The 17,073-nt window shown below is 36.4% G+C and overlaps 1 protein-coding gene across 1 annotated transcript; it reads right to left on the reverse strand.

Annotated features, from left to right (window-relative positions):
• Positions 1 to 589: 589 nt before the first annotated feature.
• Positions 590 to 8,743, reverse strand: LOC306864797 (calponin-1-like). Its single transcript, XM_079409031.1, has 7 exons — positions 8,528 to 8,743; positions 4,732 to 4,853; positions 4,566 to 4,632; positions 3,923 to 4,060; positions 3,143 to 3,259; positions 2,059 to 2,205; positions 590 to 1,948 (listed from the first exon to the last, which is right to left on the reverse strand). Exons 1-7 carry the CDS (start codon positions 8,585 to 8,587, stop codon positions 1,709 to 1,711), a joined length of 891 nt encoding a protein of 296 aa, XP_079265157.1. The 5' UTR covers positions 8,588 to 8,743; the 3' UTR covers positions 590 to 1,708.
• Positions 8,744 to 17,073: the final 8,330 nt, after the last annotated feature.

Consider the following 17,073-nt stretch of genomic DNA (forward strand, 5'->3'; position numbering starts at 1 on the left):
ATACTATTCTGCACTACAAAAGACATGTACTTCTCACTTCATACACTGAGACCTTGAGATTTTAGCTTCCTCTCGCTTTCATTTTGGTTTTCTCATTTTCTTAGTAATAACTCCACACGCACGTTTTATGATGAATAAAGAAGCTCACTATGTTTACCCCAGCAGGACGTGAGGACATGCCCTGGATCAACATCCTCCGCTAGTGTTCATGTCAATGAATCAGCGTTTAGGGCAGGAGTCTCAAGTTCTTGCAACTCTATTTAACACGTCTGAATTAGCTAATCAGAATTGCTTGAGAAGTACAAGCAGGTGTACTGGAGCAGGGTTTACACCCTTTCAAACAATTATGCAAAATCAACATTATTATTTGACTATTTAAATGTTGTTTTGAAGCTTATAGTTGAATGACAACATCAATAAAAAACCCAGACAATCTCTTTGCCGGTAGTGGGGCGTCTGGTGGATTTCCTCTTCCTCCATCCAATCAAAAGAGCATCATGGAACCTATTAAAAGCTGCTGGTGTGACTAAATACACTATGGGGCAGAAGTTTGGAATAACAGATATTTTTTACCTTTTTTTTTTTTTTTAGGAAGTCTCTTGCTCATCAAGATTGCATTTATTTGATCAAAAATACTGTAAACGGTAATACTGTGAAATATTATCACAGTTTTCTATTGTTATATATTTTAAAATGTAATGTGATGCAAGGCTGAATTTTCAGCATCATTACTCCAGTCTTCAGTCTCACGTGATCCTTCAGAAATCATTCTGATATGCTGATTTGCTGCTCAAGAAACATTTCCTTTTTCTTTTTTTTTTATCAATGTTGAGTTTTTGGTCCATAAAAAATGTAGTTTTTTTAAACAATACTCTGCCATTCAAAAATGTACGGTGCAATTCTTAAAATTAATACTTTTTTTCAAGAAAGGATACGTTAAATTGATCAAAAGTGACAGTAAAGACATTTATAATGCTACAAAATATTTGTTTCAAATAAATGTATCACAGTTTCCACAAAAATATTAAGCAGCAAAAATATGATAATAATAAGAACCATTAATACAACTGAGCACCAATAATAACTAAGCAGCAAATCAGCATATTAGAATGATTTGTGAAGGATCACGTGACACTGAAGACTGGAGTAATGATGCTGAAATACAGCTTTACATCACAAGAAAAAAATACATTTTACAATATATTCAAACAGAACACAATTATTTTGAATTGTAATATTTCATTGTTTTACTGTATTTTTAATCAAATAAATGCAGCTTTGGTGAACATAAGATACTTATTTTAAAAACATTAAGAAATCTAAATGATTATAAACTTTCGACCAGTAGTGTATATGTAACTCTGAGGCATCATAAATAATATCTCCACATTTATCATCTGCATTATTTTTTCATATAAGAAAACTGGGCCATGCAGGAGATAAAATCTAATAAAACTGGAAAAATAATAATAATAAAACTACATAAGTGAGAAGCATGTAAAGCCTGTGGGTAAAAGACAAAAACCCAAAGACATTCCCCCTAAGTTTTTTTCTACGAACGGTCAGTCACTGAAGTGCTCAGCTTTGATCGGTGGCTGTGATGTCAGGAAACAGTTCAAGCTGATCCTACAGGTTGACATGAATTTGGAATATAAAAAATAGTGCAGTGAATTTTGAAAAGCAGTGTGCTGGCAGCTGTCTGTTCATCCTAGTCAGAATACTGATATCCATCCATCTCTGAGTCCGGGCCGTTGTTGATGTAGTCATTAGGGCTGGAGCAGTACTTGCTGTCGTACACCTGACGCGGCAGACCGTACACCGTCATGCCAGTCTGGGATGCCACTTTATTGGTGCCCATCTGCAGCGAGACGGTAGAGGTGTCGCACATCTCCATGTCCAGCTTCTTATCGAAGATCTGGCGCTTGGTGCCGGGGGCCGTCATGCCGGACTGCAGAGGAGGAAAAGGGAAAGAAATAAGCAACATCTTGAGTAATTTCTGAACATTACTAGGAATTTTAAAACATTAATAGCATGAAATTATGAAACCGTTTTGAGCACCTGACTGGCTCCTTTGTTGGTGCCCATCTGCAGGCTGATTGTTGCTTGGTCCAGAGGATTCTCCATACCCGTCTTTGGGTCATAGAGGTGACGCCGTGTGCCGTAAGATGTCATGCCCTTTTGACTGGCAAACTTATTGGTGCCCATCTAAAAACGCAAATGAGTGAGAACAAAATAACTGTGAAGATGTTATAGATAAAGAATGTCTTGTGAAATAAAAATGAAATTATATAACATACACTACTGTTAAACTATGGGTTAGTGGTTTGGAATAATTAACTTTTTTGTTAATTAATTAAATGTATTTGAAGAAGCCTCACCGGGGTTGCATTTATTTGATCAAAAATACAGTAAAAACAGTAATATTGTAAGATATTATTACAATTTCAAATAACCGTTTTATATTTGATTAGGTATTCAAATGTAATTTATTCCTGTAATTTAAAGCTGTATTTCAGCATGATTACTCCAGTCTTCAGTGTCACATGATCCTTCAGAAATCATTCTAATATACTGATTTGCTGCTCAAGAAACATTCGTTATTATTATCAATACTGAAAAAGGTTTTCACTGCTTAATATTTTTGTGGTACCTTTTTTTTTCCAGGATTTTTGTGGTACTTTTTTCAGGATTCTTGATGAATAGAAAGTTCAAAATAACAGCATTTATTTGAAATATAATTATTTTTGTAACAAATGTCTTTACTGTCACTTTTAATCAATTTAATGTATCTTTGTTGAATAATAAGTATTAATAACAAACAAAATTGAAATGCAGTGTATAATTTAAAAAACATTAGTATAAAATATAATGACACTATATAATGTATAAATAAAAACAACATTTCAATAAATATTAAAAAATACAAATGCTGCATATATAAAATAATATTAATATGCTAATATATAACAGATACCATTGAATTTGATTTGATTTAATTAAAAAAAAAAAAAAAAAAAAAAAAAAAAAAAAAATCACAGTAACGGGCATTATTTACCTTTTTTCATTATTTATTTAATTAAAGCCTTATTTCATTTATTTTTTATATACAAAGAAAAAGGTTTAGTACTGATGAACTACTGACCTGCAGACCAATAATATTGCGTCCCTCCTTAAGTTTCTCAGGAGCAAATTTGCGTTGTTGTTTCTCTGCATATTTCACTCCAATATCATATTTAGAATGCACGCCTTTAGATTTTGCCTGCATTTCAAAATAATGACAAATAAATCAAAGTAAATAATAAAGGAACCAGACATTTTCCATTTAAGAGATGAAAGTATTGGATGTTATTATTTCATATAAAAAACAAATTCCTTTTTTCAGATTCCTTTTTTGGTGTTTGCTTGATTGTTGGTTTGTGGGAAAACGATTGATCATCCAGCTCAAATACCAGATGTTAATCTCTCTGCTAACAGTTAAACACTCCATTATGTGACCCTGGACCACAAAACCAGTCTTAAGTCGCTGGGGTATATTTGTAGCAATAGCCAAAAATACATTGTATGGGTCAAAATTATAGATTTTTCTTTTATGCCAAAAATCATTAGGATACTAAGTAAAGATCATGTTCCATGAAGATATTTAGTAAATATATCAAAACACCCTCGGATTCCAGATTTTCAAATATTGTCCTAACAAACCATACATCAATGGAAAGCTTATTTATTCAGCTTTCAGATGATGTATAAATCTCAATTTCGACAAATTTACCCTTATGTCTGGTTTCGTGGTCCAGGGTCACATATGAATCTCCTTACTATGAACTTTTGAAATAAAAAGTAAGAATATTACAGAAGTTCTTAGTCTTCAGTCTTGACTTAGTCCTTATCATTTCTGTATTAAAATGCATAATGTGTGACTCACCATCCCAGCCAGTGTAATAAGTGTGCACTGGACCTGAGTGTGGTTGACATTCTCAAACAGGTCGTTGGCCTCAAATATATCATGTGGCTTCATTCCATACTCTTGAATGGCTCGGACGAAATTACCAATATTTTCCAGCTGCAAAAAACAAAGCCAAACCAAGAATAAAGTGACATGCTCTGTGATTTGTCAGAATTCTGAAAGTACGCACAACTGATTCCAAAGGCACCAGAAACCCTGTTTGTATTTGGAAGAGAAGATCAGCGCTTATTATATTGTTTGAATGATACAAGCATTCTATTTCACAAAGAACTTGTAACTGTGTTAACTGCATTTAACTTTTGAATAAAGAAACCAAAAAAACCTGAAATAGGTTACAGATTTCTGTCTCATCCCACAATAAGGCCTTCAAAATGTTTTACAACTTGGTTTTCACTCACACATCTAAACAATGGGCTGAACTTCCTTCTACATAGTGTGAAGTTCTTCTAAAATTTTAACGCGAGTATAAATACTGAAAACAGAAAACATTTCCTTCGATTTCCCATGTAGATCAGATTTTACAGTGCCAGCGCCTCCTCCTGGACCTGAACTGGAACAGCCAACCCCCAGATAAACATGAGAATGTGATATTCTTGCTCACCTGATGCCAGTTTTGAGGAGAGTTGTTGATCTTTCTTACAGAACCGGGCTGAAGAGTGTTGATAAGCCTGTGCATAAATAGTAAACATGAAGAAATGAGTGATTGATAGCATTCTTTGAATAATCTGTTATATTAAGGTCTTTGAATGAATGAGGGAATTGCTCACTCGCAGAGTATAACTCCATCTTTCAGTCCCTCCATGAAGTTCTCGGGAAGTTTGCGGCCTGTGACCTCATTGAGCCACATTCTTAGCTCCTCCTCCTTTTGTGGGTCATATTTGTGGGCCAGCTGGAGGTCAAAGGTCAAAACATTACGACACATCTGCCTTGCAGAATGTATATAATCTACAATACTTTTTTTAAAAAGAATTATTACACATACAGCTTTTAATTAATTAATTGCACTGCAAGACTAGCTAAATTAAAAATAACAGTCAAATAAAATAAACACTTTTAAAAATATAAAATAATACACTTTTACTCACACATACAAACTACGGTTTGGGGTCAATAAGACTTTTTAATGTTTTTGAAATAAGTGTCTTCTGCCCAACAAGGCTGAATTTACTTGAAAAAAAAAAAACAGGAAAAGACAGTGATATTATAAAATCTTATTATAATTTAAAATAACTTTTAAATTGAAATACATATCTTAAAATGTAATCTATTCCTGTGATGTAAAGCTGAATTTTCAGCATCATTCCTCTAATCTTCAGTGTCACATGATCCTTCAGAAATCATTCTAATATGCTGATCTGATGCTCAAAAATCATTTCCGATAATTATCAGTGTTGAAAACAGTTTTGCTGCTTAATATTTTGCGTGTTTTCTGGAGTATTAACCTCTTTCAAAAGAAAAAATCTTAGTGACTCCAAGCTTGTGAATGGTAGCTTATACAGTATAAATTTGAAAATAATCTCAATGTTGATTAAAAACAGATGAATGACAAGACATGCATATTTGCTCTTGATCCAAATCATTTTCCTGAAGAAAATTACAATTTTCTAACATGTTTCGTCCAAATAAACTCCATAAGTTATTTATAATGTTTCTCTTTGTCTCAGCTCATCAGATGGATTTCTTACAATATAAAACATTATGTCTGTGGCTGACTGTAGAGCTGTAAAGGAAAAGAAGAAGTGGAATATAAAATATAAGTTTGGGAATGCTGGGGACATTCAAAAACTTGAATTGTCTCCTTCATTGTATTGCAGTGTTGGCAAAATATTTACTCTAAACAGCAACGCAATAGATCTCAGTCTTTCACTCCTGAAGTATTTCTAATAAAGGAAGAACAAGACAGAAAAAAGAAGGAAGAGAGAGAGAGAGAGAGAGGGAGAAAGAGATCTGAGAGAGCTGTTTCTCCCAAGTTTGGTGCGCTGGTGTGAAAGCCAAACAAACTCTGTAACTTTAAATCAGTGTTATTGTTGGCCTTTTCTCTCTTTCTGTCCTCCATGTCACTTCTCCACCCACAACTGCGTGTCTCATCCAATCATCCCTCCATTCTGATTTTTTAGCTATCGTTTCTTCTCGCTCCTGTCTACTCGTGTGAAGTGACGTACGTAGCACACGCTAAATGTGTCCTGTAAAAGAACGCCAAGACTGATAGCACTCATAACCGTCCAAGGAATTCTGCTTAGAGCTTGATTTATTGTTTTTCTCTCATTCTGGACATCTGGAACAGACCTCAGTCTAACTCTGTAGAGGCCATGCCAAGACTGGATTTTTTTAAAGCAGGGATTCTGTCACAGACTGCCTGGATAACATTCCTTTATACCCTTGGTTATACTAGAAATACCTGCATGTTGTACATTGACATTTATTTTTAGCAGTTTCATTGTATATGAGTTCTAACTCCTAAAAATAAAGAATCTGTGGTTCCATGAAGAACCTTTAACATCCATGGAATCTCATTGTTATACAAATGGTTCTTTATAGGTTATTAAAATATTCTTCACACTAAGAAAATAAAAAATGTTTATTTTAAGAACTGTTCACTGAGAAGTTCTTTTAGGAACCCAGCATGGTTCTTCTATGGCATTACTGCAAAAATACCCTTTTGGAAGCTTTATTTTTAAGAGGGTAAGAAGTCTTTCATTGGTGCATAACGAAGGTTAAAAAGACCAAGTCTAATGTAAATTTCTGACCTTATTTAAATGTTCTTCACACTAAGAAAAGCAAAATGGTTCTGTTGATTGAAAGGCTTTTGGGAACCCAGAATGGTTCTTCTACTGAATTGCTACGAAACGTTTTTTAAAACCTTTTGGGAGTTTTATTTTTAAGAGTGCAAAGAATTGTTTCCCTTTTATGTAATGGAATGGCTTACAAGGATGTTAAAGGTTCTTCATCATGGAACCACAGGGTTAAGTTATTAAGTTATTTTATTTAATGTTAAGATATTTTTCTGAATGTTCTCTGAAAGCTCAAATTAAAACATCCAGTTTTTACTTAAAGACAATATTAAGTCATTAAACATTAACATGAACGTCCAACTAAAATGTTTCAGAAAAATGTTCCATAAACAATGTATATATAATGTTTTTGTGCTAACATTTTAAGAACATTATAGAAGACCAGATAACTTTGAATTAATGTTACAGGAAAAATGTTTGTTCATAACATTGAGAGAACCTTGCCAAAAAAACTTCTGCTCCTCCTTATTCTAAACTGTTTACAACATGCTCCTCTTCTCAGATATTGTGAGTGAACACAACTCTTCCTTATATGGGGCCCGAAAACCACATACCTAGAGCTCAGGAAGACACTCCTGACATAATACCAATGACACGCAAAACCCACAGCATGACACCTGAAATTGTGCAGCAGGGCTTCTGGTAATCCAGAGAATATGTGTGGTGCTCAGGAAGCGGGATATCGATGACAGCTCAAGGCAAAAAGCCAAAATGTGAGGTATTTTTAAAAGTGGACCACTAAGACTACGATGGAAGTAAATGTGGCAGAAGTTTGACGGAGGAATCAATAAAATTATGTCAAGGACAAAAGCTATGACTGAGGGATGACATTACAAGCAAAGCTATCAAATATTTCAATATGATTGACATGGTTTTTGCCATTTTATAGATGCAACTTCATCAAAACAATGTGCAAATTTGACTTAAATCAACTAAATATCAATTTGCACCTTCATTCTCATAATTACTGAGTGCTAGGTGTCACAAAATACAATATTTGATAAAGTTCTGGTAAGTTAGTAAAGTTTAGCCAGAAGCTGCGGCGAGTTTATGGTTAACAGTTACCCATCCATAATTTCATCTTTGTTATGGACGTCACTACCCATCACACTTTACTTTTGCACTTTATTGACGAAATTTATATTATTTAACGTTACCACTCGACCGTCTTCAGTGTGAAAATATTATAAAGTAGTCTGTTTTCTCATCACGAATTATAGCCTGCTAAGGCGTCTCTAGCACAGCTAGCTAAACATTCACATTTTTAAGGCGTTTAAAACAAAACAATTATCATATTTGTACAATTTAACCTTTAATAAAGTGAAAATAACCGTACGTTTTGTCGATTTACCGTCTGATAATAATCCAAACAGAAAGTGGTCTAGCGGTGAAGTGTTGCTATGGAAACTTATTTCTGTTATTACCGAACGTACTAAACTTGTACTCTTATTTTTGTTTTACTATTATTATTATTATTATTATTATTATTATTTTGGTTAGTGACATTCTGTTTGAAAGGTTACACTTTTAAGATCCTTTTTTCCTTGCCCTTTTGTTTTGCTTACTTTGATGCAGACTTTAATTAGTTGGTTTGGATTGATCCCCATAACTCTCTCCCATAAATTCACACCCTGTATTTGAAATGATGTCAACACTTTAAAATAATTATACAAATTCCTGGTATAGGCTATATTACAGAATAAACGATAACTTCAGTAGCGCACGCGCTGCCGCGCATCTTTGACAGCTGTCAATCAAAGCAGACGCCTACCTTACTCTTGATCTCCGCAGACAGTCCAAAAGCAGGCCCGCTCTTGAAATGCGTTGTCATTGCGCTTTTCAACAGACTCAGACGCGAGGATGGCGATATAAAGTTAGATCTGGAACCTCTAGTCCAACTGTCCGATCATGTGGGAAGGTTTGGGCCACATCTTCTTTTCCACAATCTTTTTTAAACTCTTCCCAGCTGTGCGTGCGCGGAGCGAGCGCTGATTGGCCGATCCAATTGGGACGTCACGCCGCTCTGTTGCAATGATGTCACCGGCATGGCATTAAACGCGTCCCATGTCACTTTTTCCACTTTGAAGTGAATTAGGGATGCCTCTGATTTGTCTAATTCAGGGAATCTCAGCTGGTTTTGTTTTAGATTTTACAGTGGGCATCAAGTCCAAATATGTATATAGTACAAAAATACACTTAAAAAAATCAAACCGTGAAAATGAGTTTTTCTCAGTCACTTTGGTGCATTTCTCGAATCATCCTTAATATTTGCAAAGAAGTATGTGCATTTCTCAAAACAATTCGTACAAACAGCACTCCACAATGGATTTCCTGCAAAAGCCTGCAATTTACTCAAAATCTTTAGTTCATCTCTCAAAAGTAAGTATTTATGTCAATGAACATATCAGTGCCATCAGAATGAAAAGTCCTTGTGTCATTGTTCACAAACAAGATAGTCAAAATGCTTGGTCATGTTGTCAATATAACACTGCACTCTGTTAGTATTACCAGCTGTGAACCATGGCAACAGTTTGGATGACAGTTACTGTACTGAAATGCAGAAGGCTGTGCTTCTTATGCCATATATCCATTTCAAATGTACAAATTTACATATTACTGTATGTGGGATATTGACTGAAAGAGACTGTTTCAAAATGCTTGAATAATTGAGGATATGATCGATCTCTCAATGTTTAGCTGCACCCTTCAGCCATTGTGAGGCCATGATTGACAACATGGTCCACAATAGTGGCCCTTATTTCATCTGATATGGCCTCTTCCTCTGTTTTGCCTCTGTACCCTTCCACCATGCATCTAGGGCTGCAACAACGAATCGATTAAATCGATAAAAATCGATTACTAAAAGAGTTGGCAACGAATTTGATAATCGATTCGTTGTGTCGCGCGACGCGGAGACGTTTGATTATTTAAAAAAAAAAAAAAAAAAAAACGAGCGCGGAGCGGAGTGAACACTCTCTCGCGCTCGGATGCTAGCAGAGTTCGGCGCCTCATAGACAGGGCGGAGCTAAAATAAAAAACGAGCGGAGGTAGAGGAAAGATACATGGCGGAGGCAGAGAAGTCCGTGCGACCCAAGTCATCCAAGGTGTGGGAGCATTTCACACTAAATAAACAGAAAAAGTGAGTTAACTGCAATGCAAAGTGTCTGAACAAAGTAAGTGTGTGTGTGTGTGTGTGTGTGTGTCAGTGTGTGCGTCTGTCAGTGTGTGCGTCTGCGAGTGTGTGCGTCTGCAGTGTAGTGTAGAGAACAAGTTCTGACATTCAAACAAATCCTGTTAAATTTTCTGATTTGTATTGTTCTTTATTTTTTATAAATTATTTATTGTTCTGCAGGTGCGTGTCTACGTGGTGGCCAGGGCTTTTTTTTTTTTCTAATTCAAGTGAAGACTAGGCTTTCCTCACTAAATGGAAGCAAGCTGAATATAGTTAGCCTTCTCTAGTTATTAATTTTATTAATACTTATTTTAGTTAAGTGCTTAAATTGTAAATATGCATTTATTAAATTATTTTATGTAGTACATTTGTATTTTGTTGTTTTTGTATATAGTTATAGAAGCATATCAACCAGGTTCCAGAAATAATCACCAAGGCTGCTTCTGAAATAAGTGGGGGTGCTCTCTTAATGCACATTTTCACATATTTTGTCCCTTCTATTACTATCAATATGCTGATACTTCGAGAGCGAATCCTGCATAAATATGCAGATGTCATTCCCAAAACGTTGCAACATGTGTGTGGGCAAAAAACAAAGTTCTACATTTTAAATGGATTGCCTAGAAAGCTTGCAAAGAGCGCTCATAACCAATAAAGCTGTCACTCTTTGTTCATCGCGATCTCACAAAGTTCTGTGAGTACCAATGAATCTCACACTGTGCAATTAATAGCCTATATAATATAGGCCTATTAACATCGTGTATCCAACCCCTCCCCCCGGCCACCCTCTTTTGAGGCAGTGCCCCAGACTGGCCCCCCCATTTAAAATGTTCTAGACACGCCCCTGTTGTTCTGGCAGCTCAGGTGGCACTTTATTTAAAAAAAAAAAGTCTATATATTTGGCAGATGTAAAGCATACATGTGTATGTTTTTTGTGTTAGTCCATTTTTATTTCATTTTATTATTATTATAACAGCTCAGGGATGTTCAAGGAGCAACGTGTTTGTGCACTTTCTAAATATTTTAGTTCTGTTTTTGAATAAAGGGTTGGAAATGAATGCCTTGTTTTTGGTTTTTTAATCCGATTCATCGATTAATCGAAAATATAATCGACAGATTAATCGATTATTAAAATAATCGTTAGTTGCAGCCCTACATGCATCTTTACTCCTCTTCTTCCTCTCGGCTGTTGACCCGGATCGCTTTCTGGATGTTCATCCACTGTGAGAGTTTGTAACTCTTGTGTTGTGCTCTGTCTATATATGCTTTCTGATCGAAGGGTCATGAGATGCACCTTTGAGCTATTTCAGAGAACTGGTTATAATTGGTTGATCTATATGCTCTTCATTAGTGAGAGTCAAGATTCAATTGCACAATTCATGGCAAATTTACAAAAAGTCAATAATAATAGAATAATAGAATAATAATAATAGAAATGTGTAGAAAATATGTTTGACAGTCTATGACAACTACCCTGAACAAAATTATAAACGCAACACTTTTGTTTTTGCCCCCATTTTTCATGAGCTGAACTCAAAGATCTAAGACTTTTTCTATGTACACAAAAGGCCTATTTCTCTCAAATATTGTTCACAAATCTGTCTAAATCTGTGTTAGTGAGCACTTCTCCTTTGCCGAGATAATCCATCCACCTCACAGGTGTGGCATATCAACATGCTGATTAGACAGCGTGATTATTGCACAGGTGTGCCTTAGGCTGGCCACAATAAAAGGCCACTCTAAAATGTGCAGTTTTATCACACAGCACAATGCCACAGATGTCGCAAGTTTTGAGGGAGCGTGCAATTGGCATGCTGACTGCAGGAATGTCCACCAGAGCTGTTGCCCATGAATTGAATGTTCATTTCTCTACCATAAGCCGTCTCCATGGCGTTTCTCTTTTTTTACAGTGTAGCAGAGAGAACTATATAATACATTTTGAGCAACATGATATTAGCAACTGAAAATGTAGGAAACCACAGACAAATGTACATAATCAGTTGCATGAATGTACCAAAGGAATCACAACTTGTTCAAATGACTGAGAAACTGCTTTTATGATGTACACAAGTGATGTGGAGGTTGAACAAGTAGTTTTGAGAATTTCATTTCTGTTCTGAGAAATGCACCAAAGCGACTGAGAAAAACTGTAATTATTCTTTCATTCCTGTGATTTATTTATTTATTCATCTATGTATCTGTCCATTCATCCATCCATCCCTGAAAGTAATTCATATTCCCATCACATTTCAAAGTGTGCATTGAGTTTGAAATAGAGATTTGTCATTTTGATGGAGATTGTATTTTAAACATTTTGGAATAAAATTAGCATTTCATTTTACTTGATATGACTCATTCCATACTAGTATTTTATGTGTCCTAAATACATAAACTAAATAATTCATATTTCCAGTTTTTGCATAATTTGACTAAACTACAGTTTGCCAAAACTGTTCACATGGGACTGTCATTTAAACATTTTTAGATAGACAGATAGACAGACAGATAGAGATTGTTTTAATGCTCTTTTTTTATTGAAGCTCTCATCTTGCTAATGACAAAAATTTAAAATAAAAAGATGGAGAAGATTTAGGGAGAATTGAAAGAAGAGGGAAACGCAACATTTTTTAGTGTCTCTGTGTTATGCCTTGATGCAGATGAGCTGATTTTCCTTTTCATTCCACTGTGTTATTCTGATACAGATGACAAGCCGTAGGAATGTGGGGCCAGGAGTGTGTCGTCCAGTCAGAGACATACGCTGGCAAACCTCCTGATCCTTCAGCAGAGCTCAGCGTTCAGCAGGACTATGATGTCATCATGAGATCGCACATAGGAATGAAACTAAGACAGAATGATGTCATGATTCCAATTAAATAAGTGACTTTTAACACTTAATATAATCTGTTTTAATGTTATGTGATGATCACACACTCATTCAGTTATCTTGATGTTGTTTCAGTAATAGGCTAGTTTGGATGTACACTTTTATACTAGTGCATCCATGAGAGGGAATATTTGACAGATACTCTAAAGGCAACGTCGGTCCTGGAGTGCTGATGTCCTGCAGAGTTTAGCTCCAACCCTGAAAAAAACCTCACCTACCTGTAGCCCTAGTAATTCTGAAGACCTTGATTAGCTTGTCCAGGTGTGTTTGATTAGGGTTGGAGCTAAACTCTGCAGGACAGCGGCACTCCAGGACCGACGTTGCCTACCCCCGCTCTAAGTGCTCAATCAAAACCACAGAAGCACAGCCTTGGATCTAGCATTTTTCATAACAAATCTCAGTAAAAATGTCACATAAAGCAGTGGTTATGACAGTGCTGATATGAAAGGACTGGGGTCTGAATAATTGTGCTAACATTTACACAGGTGCTCTTTATCCAGCACTGTAATCCACGGCTTATCTGATCGCAGACTCACAAACTCCTGTAAACGTTAAGAAATATGGCCAATTAAGATTAGTGAAAGTACTGAAATGAAAGATCAGTGAGAAGTTTAATTAAACTGATTAAAATATAGATTAAAATAAAGGAGACAATGATCTTTAGTTGTGATAACTAAAATCATTACCAGAAGAAATAGATATTTTGTTAGATACAAAACATACAGAAATGCATTTAAAAATATATCCATCCATCCATCTATAATAAAATCTGTCCGTCCATCCGTCTATGGTAAAATCCATCCATCCATAATAATATAAATGTTAATAGATAAAGAGGTAATAGAAAAAAAAGACTCTTTTTTTTTTTATCATTTTCTATGCCTGACATGGTTGTGTAACTTGCGTTTATTGATGATTTGATTATGTTTGATTTATGTCATTATTGAAACATATTAAAACTATTTTTTCCACACCAGTAAAAGCATAACCAGATGTACTACTCCAAAAATGTTATCCCCAAAACTTCATTTCCACCAAGAGACAGTCTGGAGTATGGATGGATGATATCATTTGTCTCTCTGTCAGTTATCAGGGTTAAAGAGTGTAACACACCTCTAAAAGCAGCTCTGGGATGCTCACATACAGTAGCCGAAGCCCAGTCAGGGAGTCAGTCTGAGTGCAGCCTGATCCAACGATCTTGTAAACATTCTAGGGGTTGAAAAAGAGCAGGGGAGGAATTTGGACGCTTTATTTGGTCATGACTGAGGCAGACTATCACCCTGCTATGAAGGTCAAGACGAAGAGGTGCTCATGCTGCACAGCTCTGACATTCACAACCTCATGAGAGGACTTCACATTCAGCTGGATTCCACCAAGCACACGATAGACGAATCCAAAACACTTCCATCTCTATATATCTGAATACATGATTTTGTAATGCTGGTGTCATTTAACTAGACATGCCCCTTTTTAGATGCTCTGGTGATCTGTTCTGTGTTAACGGGTTGTTTTTGTCACCCTTCATCCATAATAACTTACCCAACGAGGATGTCAGTGTGAGGTGTGAATCGGTCACTGCTCTGTCAAACAAATTTAGCAAAGATAAGCAAATAAAAAGACACAAACAAAAAAAGTTAATGCAAGAGGGTTGTGGTTGTGGTTACTAAGGTGTTGGAAGGCAGTTGCTAGAGAGTTGCTAAGATGTTCTGGTGTTTACTGAAGCATTGCTAGTTGTGTTGGCAAGTCATCAGGTTTCCTATGAAATTGGGCTACTTTTACGTTGTTGCTGTGGGTTGTTTTTTTAGTCCACGTGTTGAAGTTTAGAGTAGCAATTGGACTGGTTTTCGTACAAAGACCTGGCAACCCTGATTGCCAGGTAGTTCCTAAGATGTTCTAAATGGTTGCATGGCTCCTAGTAGAAGGTTGCTAAAGTGTTCATGTGGTTTCTAAGGCATTTATAGCCAGTTGCTCACTTGTTCTGAATAGTTGCTTTGGAGTTGCTAGAGGTTTGCGAAGCTGATGGTTACTAAGGTGTTACTAGGCAGTTGCTAGAGTTTTTTTGTGAAGCTGGTGGTTATTAAGGTGTTGGTAGGCAGTTGCTAGAGGGTTTTTAAAGTGTTTTGGTGGTTACTAACGCGTTGCTAGGCAGTTTCTAGAGGGTTTCTAAAGTTTTCTTGTGGTTAGTAAGGCGTGGCTAGGCAGTTGTTAGAGGGTTTCTAAAGTGTTCTGGTGGTTACTAAGGCGTTGCTAGGCAGTTTCTAGAGGGTTTCTAAAGTGTTCTGGTGGTTAGTAAGGCGTGGCTAGGCAGTTGTTAGAGGGTTTCTAAAGTGTTCTGGTGGTTACTAAGTTTCTATGCAGTTGATATAGGTTCGTGAAGGTGTTCTGGTGGTTACTAAGGCAGTTGTTAGAGGGTTTCTAAAGTGTTCTGGTGGTTACTAAGTTTCTATGCAGTTGATATAGGTTTGTGAAGGTGTTCTGGTGGTTACTAAGGCGTTGCTAGAGGGTTTCTAAAGTGTTCTGGTGGTTACTAAGTGTTTCTATGCAGTTGATAGAGGTTTGTGAAGGTGTTCTGGTGGTTACTAAGGCGTTGCTAGGCAGTTTCTAGAGGGTTTCTAAAGTGTTCTGGTGGTTACTAAGTGTTTCTATGCAGTTGATAGTAACCACCAGAACACCTTCACAAACCTCTAAGGCGTTGCTAGGCAGTTTCTAGAGGGTTTCTAAAGTGTTCTGGTGGTTACTAAGGCGTGACTAGGCAGTTGCTAGAGGGTTTTTAAAGTGTTCTGGTGGTTACTAAGGCGTTGCTAGGCAGTTTCTAAAGTGTTCTGGTGGTTAGTAAGGCGTGGCTAGGCAGTTATTAGAGGGTTTCTAAAGTGTTCTGGTGGTTACTAAGGCTTTGCTAGGTAGTTTCTAGAGGGTTTCTAAAGTGTTCTGGTGGTTACTAAGGCGTTGCTAGGCAGTTTCTAGAGGGTTTCTAAAGTGTTCTGGTGGTTACTAAGTTTCTATGCAGTTGATAGAGGTTTGTGAAGGTGTTCTGGTGGTTACTAAGGCGTTGCTAGAGGGCTTATAAAATGTTCTAGAGGTTACTAAGATGTTGTTAGGCAGTTGCTAGAGGTTTGCAAAGCTGGTGGTTATTAAAACATTGCTAGGAAGTTGCTAAGATGTTCTAAACGATTGCTTGGCAGTTGCTACAGTGTTGCCAAGATGTTCTGGATATTTTCTACATGGCTTTACAATGAACTGTACATTTAGTGGAAATCTTGAAAGGATATACTGAAACTGTGATCTTTGCTTAGAAATTATAAAAAAAAAAAAAAAAAAACTGTAACCCAAGGGGAAAAAAAAAAAAAAAGTGTTACTCCAGAAGAAAAAGGCCAAAGGAAAAGCTGACAATATTGATTGTAAAAAGACAAACAGCTGCAGTTTTATGTGAATGAGCATTTGGCACTCATCAGCATCAGACACAGAAATGGTTGTATATGTGTTTGTTTATGGACTCACATGAGCCAGAGAAAAGTCAAGAAGGATGGAGAAACTGTGAGAAAAACAGAAAAGTTACAGCAGCGTCTGAAAGCGCCGGTTCCAGAGATTTCCCTGCCCTCCTTGCTTCCCTCGCTCCTTTCTAGGATAGGTCTGTCTGCCTATTTATGGTTGATGGCTCATTCAACCAACAAAGCTTAGAGGAATTCAGTAGGAGATCTAGCAGCCATGGGCAGGTTTTCTGCACACAGTAGTCATCCGTATCCTGAACCCACCAACCAAAATGTACAGACGACTATTGTAAACAAGCAAATGCCATTGTAAATCTGCTTGATGTTCTGTACGGCACGGATTAGAAAAGACAATAAGACCCTCGAACAGCTTTAATGCCTCATAAACGTAACTATATAAAGATCATAGAGCGTCTGGAATGCAAATCTACATCTGGGAACAACTTCAAGTTGAATATCTGAGCACAGTTCACTTTACTTTATAAGTGGTGTATGACCATAATCTGTGCCGTGCATTGGATTTAATGTCAGAACAGATATTTTAAATTTGAAGTATTTTAGTTTTCTTTGCATATACGGTCAATGTATACTGTACACGCTCTGAAAACAAGTCATGAAAACCATCTCTGGCAGGTAATAGCAAAGTGAAAAGTACATGCTTGGGCTCGGTGTGAGGCATACAAAATGTGACAGACAGCAGTACTGCAGATGTATGATATGTAGTGTTGTGTGTGTGAGGGTACCAGGGGAGATTTCAGTGAGCCTTAGATGCA

Source organism: Barbus barbus (genome assembly GCF_936440315.1).
Source record: "Barbus barbus genome assembly, chromosome: 4".
In the NCBI taxonomy this organism is placed as follows: Eukaryota; Metazoa; Chordata; class Actinopteri; order Cypriniformes; family Cyprinidae; genus Barbus; species Barbus barbus.

Excerpts from the sequence above, each read along its gene's own strand:
- LOC306864797 (XM_079409031.1), bottom strand. The coding sequence starts at position 8,587 with ATGACAACGCATTTCAAGAGCGGGCCTGCTTTTGGACTGTCTGCGGAG. Across the intron at positions 4,854-8,527 it reads CTGCGGAGATCAAGAGTAAG|CTGGCCCACAAATATGACCC; the intron begins GTAGGCGTCTGC and ends TTTGACCTCCAG. Across the intron at positions 4,061-4,565 it reads CTCCTCAAAACTGGCATCAG|CTGGAAAATATTGGTAATTT; the intron begins GTGAGCAAGAAT and ends TGTTTTTTGCAG.